The following is a 12,006-nucleotide window of genomic DNA, read 5'->3' as shown; positions in this document are numbered from 1 at the left end:
TTATGGTAAGGGATCAGAGAGTGTCCTAAAATTTCTCGGCAGACATCCATCAAACTAGATTTATGTAGACATGACTAAATTCTAATCTATGGACAAAAGGCTCAAACTAGAATCATCCTGCAACAATCCCAACCACTCAGTCTTCTCAATGATATCTCATGATGCTTCAAAATAAAAGTGCTCACTGCTCAAAAACTTACGAGAGTAAAAAATTAAAAGCCATTCTTGAGTGTTCCATGGAGGTAGGGCTAAGGAAGAAGAGTCTGGCATTCCATTAGGAAACACAAAGTGGCTTAGGCTTTTCTATGTTTGTGAATAACAATAAAGTTGCCCAGGTTTGAATGGGAAATGGCCTTACCTAATCATTTCCATTTTCAGGGGAAAAAAACAAATTAAATCCAGGTATTATGTTTTTCTTTAAGCTGGATTAAACAATGTTTCTATAGCTTACACATTTGTAGACAGTGAAGGGTGACTATATTGAAACCACAGTTCGGCTGATCTCAATGAATTAAGGATGTGGCTGCCTCAGAGTCAAGCAGCTGCTTTGCTATGGCCAAAGAGTTTTGTAGGAAACATATTTAGCTTCATGAGTAAATTCGTTTTCGTATTTACCTGTCAAAGAGCCAGTCTTTCTCATGTAAACAGCATTATTTTCTTGTGGGAAGTCAGGAGATATTGATGACTCCCCTTTCTTCTTCCATGGAGCCCAAACAAAAACGACAACAAAAAACTAACAAAAGCCCTGAACAGGTGATACAGAACAAGTACTGCACCAATGGCAGGAGCACAAAGGGAGGACAGGAATATGAGCAAAGGATAAACAATGTAAAGAGCAGCATAGAGTGTAACGCACTGGATAAGCAAACAACAGACAAGGAGAAATAAAGACAGAGATGGAAATGCAAATATATAGGGAGTAGCATAAATGCTAAAGGGAAGAATTTAAATATGTAGCACTTCGGCTTCTGGTTAAGATGCAAAAAATTACAAAGGGGTGTCACCCCTACTGTAACACTGAGAAGAAGTCAGCTACAATACCAAATCATAGCTTTTGTTAAACCCACCCGAAAACTGAGGGTGTCAATAAACCAAAATGAAATGAAGTCCAGGGAGTGACAGACCCTTCCTAGAGGAAGAAACACCCACGGCTGGTATTCCTGGTCGAGCAGCAGGAAGACCAGGGTCCTCCCCCGAAACCAGCGGACTTGTAATGACCCTTTAATGAGCACATGTGACCTGGCACTAGAGGTCCGGATCCTGAGTAGCCCCAACCACAGCGTGAGTTTCACCCATTCCCACAGGACTTTGCATCATGAACAAGGGTACTTTGATGTGCAGCAGGGCTGAGATGCACCACTCAGCTGCACAAGGCTTTCCCCAATGCTGCTGGCAGAGGAGTAGGGGTTGGTTTGCTCATGCAGTAGGCTGAAGCTTGGGAGACAGAAGGGGGTGAGCTGTGAGATGAAAAATATTGCTCTAGGAATCTAAGGTTGGTTTAACATACAAAAATGAATTAACGAATTCACTACATTAACAAAATAAATAAGAAAAACATTTAAGCATCTCAATACATACCAAAACAATCACTTGACAATGTTAATCAGCTTAAGCTTCTGCACAGCAAAAGAAACCATCGACAAAATAAAGAGGCAACCAACTGAATGGGAGAAGATTTTTGCAAACAGTGCCGCCGGTAAGGGGCTAATATCCAAAATATACAAGGAACTCATGAAACTCAACAACAAAAAAACAAATAACCCAATTGAAAAATGGGCAGAGGACCTGAAGAGACATTTCTCCAAAGAAGACATACAAATGGCAAATAGACATATGAAAAAATGCTCAAAATCACTCATCATCAGAGAAATGCAAATAAAAACCACAATGAGATATCACCTCACCCCAGTCAGAATGGCTATCATCAACAAAACAAATAGTAACAAGTGTTGGAGAGGCTGTGGAGAAAAAGGAACCCTCATACACTGTTGGTGGGAATGCAAACTGGTGCAGCCGTTATGGAAGGCAGTGTGGAGGTTCCTCAAAAAATTACGAATAGAATTACCATATGACCCAGCAATCACTCTCCTGGGTATCTACCCAAGAAGTCTGAAGACATTTATCCATAAAGACACGTGTGCTCCAATGTTCATTGCAGCTTTGTTTACAGTGGCCAAGACATGGAAACAACCAAAATGTCCTTCGATAGATGAATGGATGAAGAAGTTGTGGTATATATACACAATGGAATACTATTCGGCGGTAAGAAAAGATGATATAGGAACATTTGTGACAATATGGATGGATCTTGAGAGTATAATGCTAAGCGAAATAAGTCAGACAGAAAAAGCAGAGAACCATATGATTTCCCTGATATGTGGTATGCAAACCAAAAACAACAAAAGAATAAGACAAACAAATGAGAAACAGAAACTCATAGACACAGACAATAGTTTAGTGGTTACCAGAGGGTAAGGGGGGTGGAGGGTGGGAGATGAGGGTAAGGGGGATCAAATATATGGTGATGGAAGGAGAACTGACTCTGGGTGGTGAACACACAATGGGATTTATAGATGCTGTAATACAGAATTGTACACCTGAAATCTATGTAATTTCACTAACAATTGTCACCCCAATAAATTAAAAAACAAAAAAAATCACTTGACTAAATTGAACACCCTTCACATTAAAAACTCACAGTAAATTAGGGATAGAGGGTAATTCCTCAATCTGATAAAAGGCATTTTGAAAAACCTATAGTTAAGATGATAGTAAATGGTGAAATATTACACACTTTTCCCCTACGTTTGGGAACAAAACCAGGATTTCCACCGTTCCCACTTCCATCAGTATTAAACTGAAGTTCTATTACACCGAGCCAGTTCAATAAGGAAAAATAAAATGCACAATGGCTGGAAAGGGAAGCATAAATCTTTCATTACTCACAGATAACATGATTGTGTATTTACAAAACCCTATGGAATCTAAAAAAAAAAAAATTCCTTTAGAACTAAGATGTGAATTTAAGACTGCAGGATACACAATCAATATACAAAACAAATACATTTCTACCTATTAGCAAACAAGAGTTGAAAACTGTATTTTTTAAAATACTGTGCATGTTAGCATAAAAAAAAAAAATAAACCTAGAAATAAGTCTATTATGACCACACACAAATGATCTGGACACAAATGCTTTGCTGATAAAATTTAAAGATCTAAATAAATGGAATCATATAACTACCATATTTATAGATCAATAGACTCAGTATTGTTAAGATGTTCATTCTCTCCAAATTGATCTATAGATTCAAAACAATTGCAATCAAAATCCCAACAGACTTTTTGAAGAAACCGGCAAGCTGTTCTAAAATTTATGTGGGAAGATAAAGGCTCTAGAATAGACAAAATAAAAACAGAAACTTCAATAAAAAGAAAGAGCTGGCAAAGACAAAGGATTTCAATTACGTGATTTCAGGACTTACTATAAAGCTACAATAATCATGTTGTTGTCACAAAGCAAAACAAACAGATCAATGAGACAGAAAGAGCATCTAGAAATAGACCCACAAGTATCAGTAGACAATTGATTTTACAATCAAGGGACCAACTAAATTCAGTGGAGAAAAAAGTATTTTTAACAAATGGAGCTGTAATAACTAGGTATCTACATAGGGAAAAATAACTCTGATGCCTACCTTGTTTCTATCACAGCAATTAATTTGAAATGGATCTTAGACCTAAATGTAAAGGTTAGAATTATAAAGTGTTTTGAAGGAAGACAGTGAAGAATATTCTAATGGCCTGAGGTAGGAAGATTTGTTAGGGCACGAAAAGCATTAACTACGAATGAAAAATTGATAAATTGGACTTAATCAGAATTAAAAATTTCTAATCAATAAAATACATCATTAAGGGAATTATAAGGCAAGCTGAGGGCTAACAAACTTATAACAAGTATATTCAATAAGAGCACTCATACAACCTATATGAAGAATCTTAGAAATCAACAAAAAGAAAACTATTTTTTTAAAAATAGTCAAAAAGACTTGAGCAGACACTACATTAGAAAAAAAAAAGATAGGCAAATGATCAAAAAGCACAGGGAAAGGTGCTCAACACAATTAATCATCAGGAAAATGCAAATTAAGACCACAATGAGATACCATGTCCCACCCACTAGAATGCTAAATGAAAAAGACTGTCAATATCATTGCTGCTAGAGGGACTGGAACTCTCATACAGAACTAAGAGAAGGAGAATAAAGTCACACAAGAACTTTGAAGAACAATTTGACAGTTTCTAGAAAAGTTAAGCATCTGCTTAACTTTTTATGCATCTGCCCTATGAACTAATAACTCCTCTGTGCTTACCCCCTAAAACAAAACCAAATATCCACACAAATATTTGTGCTCAACTGTTCACAGAAACTTTATTCATTGTTGTCAAAAGTTGGGAGCCATGAAATATTCATTGAGAGAATGAATATCACTGTAATAGAATACCATTCAGAAATTAAAAAAAAAAAAAAAAAGAGTAACTATTGAGTCATTCAGCAACAAAATGAATGCCAAAAACATTGTTAGGTAAAAGATACCAGATACAAGAGAGCACATATTATATGATTTCATTCATGTACATTTCAACAAACAAAACAAATCTATGTTGGTATATATGAGAAAGTGGTTGCCTCCAGGTGTGTGGGGTAGCCCTTGACTAGAAGGGGGTAGAAGGAAATTTTCTGGAATGGTGGCAATGTTCTGTATCTTGCCTTTGGAGAGTTTAAGTGGTCATAGGCAATTGTCAACTCATGGGATTGAACACTTAAGATCAGTTTGTGTTATTGTATGTAAATTATACATCATCAAAATATAAATATGTTCGTTGTAAATATATACCATTTATCAACAGGTACAAAGAAAGTGAAGTTATTCACAAAGGGTAGTGACGTTCTGGAACTCTGCACTACTTCTAAATGAAATTGGTGACTCCCCTAGCAAACTCTGTCACCACAGACAGAAGCATTTCAGAAGGCCGAGACCGAGGGTACGCGAAGGATGAGAGGACAAATATAGCACAAGACAAAAAAAACAAAAAAACACACACCAAAAAACAGGGAAATAAGAGTCCAGGGGACAACAACAAAAGTGTGAACCATAAACTTAACCATTTCATAACAGGAGACAACAGCTGTTTCTTCATGAATAGCTCGCAGTTGGCCACTTCATTATAAAATTTAGTCAGACATTTGCAATTAGCTATACATGGTTAATTTAAGTGCTTAAACTTTTAGATATGAATTTTTTCCTATATTTGAATACTGACATTTTTCTCAATGAATAATTTTTAAGTTCCAAATGAAGAATGCTTTTAAACTATCAGTTGAAGTAAAAAGATCATATTATGGGAGTGAAAATAAGGAAAATCCTTTAAATCATGTTTGTATCATAGCGTAGCCTGGAAAAAATAAAGGACCTTTGACTTGGCCTATTTATATTTTCAGAATCCCAGTTTCTTCATCTTTAAAATGGGCATCACAGTTCCTCCCTCAGAGAAGTTTTATGAAGCTTAAAGAAGAAACTACACATAACATATTAAACACAGTGTATGTGTACTTAGTGATCAGTAATCTCATATTTTTTTCCTTACCCACTGCACCACATCTTCTAGACAGAGAGGAAGGCCAGCTCACAGAATCTGCATCTCAACAGGTATAGTTAGACTTCAACTTCCAAGACGTCAAAGTATACTAAATGTAAGTCATTTTCTTTTCCATACAAAAACATAGAAACTGAACTGGCCACATCTCTGTAGGAAATTATTCTAGAACTAAACTGCCCTGGGCAAATAGCACACACAGCGCAATAAATTTACATCCAATCTTCATAAGGTCACTTTTTCTGAAAGGTGAAAATGGGAGGATTGCTAGTAACTAGTAGTAAAAAAATGTCCTAGAACATGTATCCTCACCTGAGAAATGTCCAGTGTCTACTGGACATGGGACTCTGCCCTACAAGCTGAACAGCTGACAAGTCGGGGATAGATTTACTCCAAGAGCAAATGAAATGGAGCAATGTGCACTCTGCAAAATACATTAGAAATTCAAATTTCTACCTCGGGCAAAACGATTTTGTGACCTAATCATGTTTGCAGATTGATGGCTGTCCTAAGCTGGGTATTGCAAGAGCACTTGTTCAGTACCTTCCAAAACGCCAGTTGCGTGGGAAAGAAAGACAATGTTTGATGATGTTCTTTTCCTTCATAAATTTATCCTTCCTCTGAGTTTTTTCTGTAACTTTTAAAAGACTCAGGTCGATTCCCTAAGGCTGAACAGTGTAAATGATATGCTAAAAACAGTTCTATCCATGCTGTTTCAGTTTCCAGGAGTTTTTAAATGGAGCACACAACCAATGTATATCCAGAAGATACCAACTTCACTTAGAACTGGGCTCTCGAATCCTAACATTGGGCTTCAATCTGAAGCTTTGAAGGCCCCCATCAAACAGCTGGATATTAGAGTGGCCCATTCTCAGAAAATAATTTCCTCATGGTGAGGAAAATAACAAAAGCATCACTCTACTTCTCATAATGATGCGATCCCTCTCATACCCCACCTCCCCATCTGTCAGAGAGGCAGACCCACTGCAATGAATGGGAAGGATGGAGTAGGAGGAAACAACAGTCATTCTGAATCAACAGTTAGACTCCGCATTTGTTATAATGATTAATTGCATTTCTGCGAACGTTACTAAGGAAGACAATCAATCTTAGGTCCAGTTGTTCAGAGGAATGCAAGAACAACAACTAGTTAGAAAATGGCTGCTGCATCAAGGGCACAGATGAAAAGTTATCATTTCTCTTTAAAAATATCTAATATGTATATAAACGAACATGAAATGGAAATGTAACACATTCAACTGGTTAACCTCAAGTAATGATAAACTCAATAGGAAAAAACAAACAACTTAGTCATCTGACAGTCAACTAACTCCTACTCAGCCAGTAATCAACAAAGAGCTAATTATCCTGTGTCTGCCTAAGATGATCAATGGTTAATAGGATCAAATATCACAACTAATTTTAAATACATGCATACAATTCTCTAATTTTCTAAAACACGCAAATACCCAGTCTCATTTCTTAAGCCTTAAAAATATTAGGATCTTAAAATATTAAGTGTTCATAATTATAAACTGTATTTTAAAACTACCTCCTGCCTCCCCCTTCACCACCACCCCTGACCCCAAAGAAAAAACTTAAGAAATGAGAGAAAAAGTGCCAAGATAAAGACTTTTGTCCATGGGGACTATTAGCATATTAATGAACTGTGTTTCTATTTACACTTCCATCACCAGATCTAATTGTTAGGTATTTTTAGGAAGAGGTTATTCCTTAATTAACAGCACTTGGTAAATGAAAGCTGGTGGCATTTCTTAAGTTATGTTCAAATTTCACAAGTCTTATTTCACAGCAGGGATTCCAGTTCATCCAACACTTTTATTTAATAACACCTCTGATGAAGGAAGAAAGTCTTTAACAGACCCTAAATAGTTTCCAGAAATAGAAGCCAATGAAAAGCATAATTAATGAATAAGCTACTTATTTACCCCTAAGGCATTAACATACATACACATTTCAAATGAGAGAAATTGAAAGGAATGTAGAAACACCTTTGGTGTGTAATATTTCTAATGCTAATATTTCTAAGGACTTAACAAACCCAAGAGTTTAGGGGCAACATTTTCAGTGCTGTGGCACAATGTTTCTATAACTGCCTCTCCCATAGTCTCTGTCCTGTCTATGCCTTGGGTTTGGAGGGAGGATTTGAGTTTGATCATGAACTTGGAAGAACATGAGACCCGGTAGTCACTGCTTTGCTTCACTGTCATTCTGATTGTTTCTCTGCTTATTACTCCTCTGCACAGTTGTATCAGCAACTCCCACCATCCGTTTGAACCATCTCTCTCTCCTCCCCGACTTTCTGATTTCTCCTGTTTTCTGTCATTTCTCTCTCTTTTCTGGCAAAAGTCAAAAAAAAAAAAAAAAGAAGAAAAAAAAAGCCAGGCCTTGAGGCCTTGTGCGTAGTCTACCAAACCTGGTCCAGATCTCCAATTCACACTCCACTTCTTTTACACATGGTACCTCAAAAATCAAGGAAAATAGAAAGGCAGAAACCAAACTCCCAAGCAAATACTTCTTAGTGCCCAGTTGTAACCTCAATTTTTTGTTGTAAAATAGTTTTTCATTTTACTTCTCCTTTTCTTCGAAGAAGTCAGAAATAACAAATTTCGTACCACTCAAGAAAAAAAAAAGTCAAGGAAAGAAAAAGACTTTAGTTAATATTCCCTTATTTGAATTTTACTACTTAGGCGGGACGGTGAGGCACCAGCCAAACCAATAACCATAAAAACATGCAGCAACTTATACTTATGAATTAATCTCTAACAGTCTTCTAAATATTTTACTCATATTAACTTATTGAATCCTCACAACAATCCCACGAGGTAAATATTATAAAAATGAAGAAACAGAGGCACTGAGCATTAACTCTCCCAGGGTCACAAAGCCAGTAAACATAACAGGAACCAACAGTCTGCCTTCTTTGCAAACCTGCCAGACCACCCTTACTATTACCATTCCACACATATACTCTGCATTTCACTGGGCATTTCTTCTGCAATTCTAAAGAAATTAGCTTTTCTGGAACTATGATGAGTGGAAATCTCTTCGATATAAAATATTTTTCTCTCTATGAAATACCCCCACCATCCATCTATGTTATATATTTTGTGGTAAAGAATGGAAAGGAAAGGAAAGTGTCATGAGCAAGACAGAAATGCCTCAGTGAAGCATGGTTTCAAGTTCAGTTTTCCCTAGACGAGGCACTGTGGGGTTCTCCAGGTGCAGCAGCATCCCGGAACTTCATCCTGAATTCTCTTGAGACATACTGGCCGACCTGCCTTTAACATGTCTCCTGGTTTGTCCTTCACTGCTGACCACCAAGACTCCCATAACTCCCCTGCCTTGAAAACACACCAAAATGCATGTGAAAGGGAGAGAGTTAAAGGGGAGGGCTCGTTTTAAATCTTCCCTTTCTCGATGCCTATCCTATAGCATTCTCTCTACTCCAGAAATGTTAAGAATGGCTGTGGAGATATTGCCTGGGTACTTAATTGTCTAACCAGGAGGTCTGGTTCAAGTGGAGGAAAAGTCAGATCAGGTAGGAAGACTGAAGAATTCAGGACAAAAGACCACTGGAACTTGACATGACTTTCATCAAAGAGGCCAATTAAAGCTTTTGACTAGGGCTTCCAGTTACCTCCTCTGTTTGCTTTGGTGCTAGGAAACAATTCAGGAAAAATAGAGGGGATTCCTGTCTAGTTAGTATGTAAAGGAACAAATTGTGAAATTAGAGCACTGTGTCAGTCCTGGATTTTAGAGTAATTGCAATATCTAGAAAGTTTTGAACCATCATTTAATCTCTTCCACTTGCTTTCTACCTACAGTATTAGTATTCCTTCAGTAACTTCTTAAAACAACAACAACAAAAATATATGCCAAGAGATCAGGCTAGCTTTCCAGAAAAAGAAAAAAATCTGTTCTGGGAGCTGTTGCTCCTACCCAGTTGCCAATTTGGCACTAAGCCAAATGAATTTGAGGGAAAAAAAAAAAAATCCTAGCAAACTATAAACATAACACAAGCATAAACACAATACGAATACCCTCTTAGAAAAATGCCAGTGTCACCAAAAACCCAATGGTTGGGAAAAGCATAACTCCTTTTCCCAAAGGAAAGAAGAAGTACAAGGACTTACGGTGTCATGAGACTTATCCTTGACATCGTAGACTGTGAGTTTTATTTTGGTCTCCTCATAGATGGGATACTCAGATGGGAATGTGACGCCGGTCAAAAACAGTGGGTCTCTTGTTCCCTGTAACAGCGCAAGCAGAAAACTTTGATTCAATAAGGCAGCAAATGCAGCGGGCAGCGTGCAGTGACACATGAGAAAGCAGAAAGCGTGTCTGGGTCTGTTTGTTTTTTCTAGGAAATAGTTCTATTAGAAGAAAGATCTGAGTTACCAAATGATGCTCATAGAAACCAACATGGCCCAGGGCCCATAAGTCTGATATAGCTATTGATAGTAAATGGCTCTGCATCATTGTCAGAGCTGCTAAATAGTCTTGAAATACAATTTATTTTCATTATATATAGAACCCTTCTTTAGGGTCAGTTATCAGTTGATTCAGAATACATTTAATAAATACAACCTTTAATTTATGCATATAAACTAAAATTTTTGACTGATCAAATTAAAATGAAGCAATTTTCTCATAAAGGACCATTTGGTAAGCGTATGCTGTCCATTTGTTTCCTTTCTGTAATGATTCAATTGAAAGCCATGCTCTGATAGTGCCCATTTGTTTAGCTGTTTAGATGTTTAGCTGTGTTCTTTCTCAGATCAATTAGAAAGCTAATAAAAGAAACTAAATATGATAGATTTGGGGCTATGAGATTACTAGCTCAGAATACTGGACACAGGATATTTCAATGTCTCAGAATTCATTTTCAGAGAGTTGACAGCCAACATTTAATTTTATATCTATATTTAAATACCTATATTGCTGAATAGAATTTAAATTTTTGCTAGAGCTCTGTAAATGAGTTGTCTGTGGAAGTTTCTGAAAGCTCAAGTTATTCATGTATTCAGCAAATACTACTGTTTGTTCATCACTGTATTACACTTTGGAACAGGAAGTGAATAAGACAGCCAAAAACAACTGTATATGTTCAAATATAAAATTTGAAGTATGTCAAAATGTGTGATTTCTTTTATGTTTTGGCAATATTTTAAAAAGAATTAAGTTGGAATAATACCTGAAAAATTTTTTTTTCATATAAAGGAACCATTTTACAATTTCAGTCAAGTTTTCTTGATATGAATAAGACAATTTTTGTTTGTTCAACTACAGCCTGAACTACAAATTATACCAACATTGGAACCCAGATTTTCCATAGGGCAGACTCAGGGATGTGTGCAAGATCTGGGTCATTCCCATTAGAGAAATGAGTGGAGTTCAGTCTGAATCATTTCTTCCACCAACTGCATCAAGACCCAGGGCAGCACTGAGTCCGCAGGGTCTGGGGTAGGTTGTTACAGAGAAACTCATCCTTCAAAACAGACAGGGCTCACAGGTCTAAGAAAAGCAGGCACAACCCAGGGAGTTTATTTAGAGTGTACTTTCATTAGTCCCGGATGTTCAAATAAGTATCTCCCATCACCTAAGGTTGTGAAATATGTGTGATAAGAACAAAATAATCAAAAGGGGAACATTTCCTCTTTTGAATCGGATCCAACAGAATAACAAGTTTCCTCTCAACATATACTGAACATTATATTAGTAACAATAAGTGTAACTAGGAAATCTCTCATCTGAGGAGTAATGTTTGCACCTTTGGCCTTGAAACATCACAGTTTCTCCAATTAATCACCAACCTCCCTTTGATAAAAGACAGACACACACGGCTGAGAATATAGTTTCCACAGACAGGCTGAAGAACACAGGAGCAAATGAAAAGAACAAACACACGGACCATGTTTAAAATTTCGCTGGGTGCGTTACGACTTTCCTTTTCTCCCCCAAAGCAATATTCATTCCGTTTCATTTAATATTTGTATATATATTTTTTCTGTATTTGGTACTCTATTCAAAGATTCAAAATGGGAATTTTCCTTTGTATTTACTAAAGAAAAATAAGGTCTTTTATGAAAAAGGCAAGTTCTTCCCCCATTTGTTTATTCTGGGAAATTACCAATGCATATTTAATAATCCATCAGGTATGCTTTCCTAAGTGACAGAGGACAGTAACACAGCATGGCCACAGGCCAAGAGTTAACTTATTTCAGCTGCTTGCTCAAATTGAGAGAGAGAGAAAGAGAGAGACAGAGAGAGAGAGACAGAGACAGAGAGAGACACAGAGAGACAGACATGCAAGCACACAGCATG

The 12,006-nt window shown here is 36.9% G+C and overlaps 1 protein-coding gene across 6 annotated transcripts in view; it reads right to left on the bottom strand.

Moving 5' to 3' along the window:
- The window catches only part of INPP4B (inositol polyphosphate-4-phosphatase type II B), a 579,259-nt gene that overhangs the window by 261,443 nt on the left and 305,810 nt on the right, over nucleotides 1-12,006 (bottom strand). For all 6 annotated transcript variants that reach the window (XM_074338475.2, XM_019730782.3, XM_074338478.2 and 3 more), the window contains one exon: nucleotides 9,816-9,932. In XM_074338475.2, the coding sequence (XP_074194576.1) occupies nucleotides 9,816-9,932 (117 nt within the window). The remainder of the gene's footprint in view (nucleotides 1-9,815; nucleotides 9,933-12,006) is intronic.

Source organism: Rhinolophus sinicus, chromosome 15 (assembly GCF_057876585.1).
Source record: "Rhinolophus sinicus isolate RSI-liver-muscle chromosome 15, RSI-T2T, whole genome shotgun sequence".
Lineage (NCBI taxonomy): Eukaryota > Metazoa > Chordata > Mammalia > Chiroptera > Rhinolophidae > Rhinolophus > Rhinolophus sinicus.
This window is presented reverse-complemented; position numbering and strand designations above follow the sequence as displayed.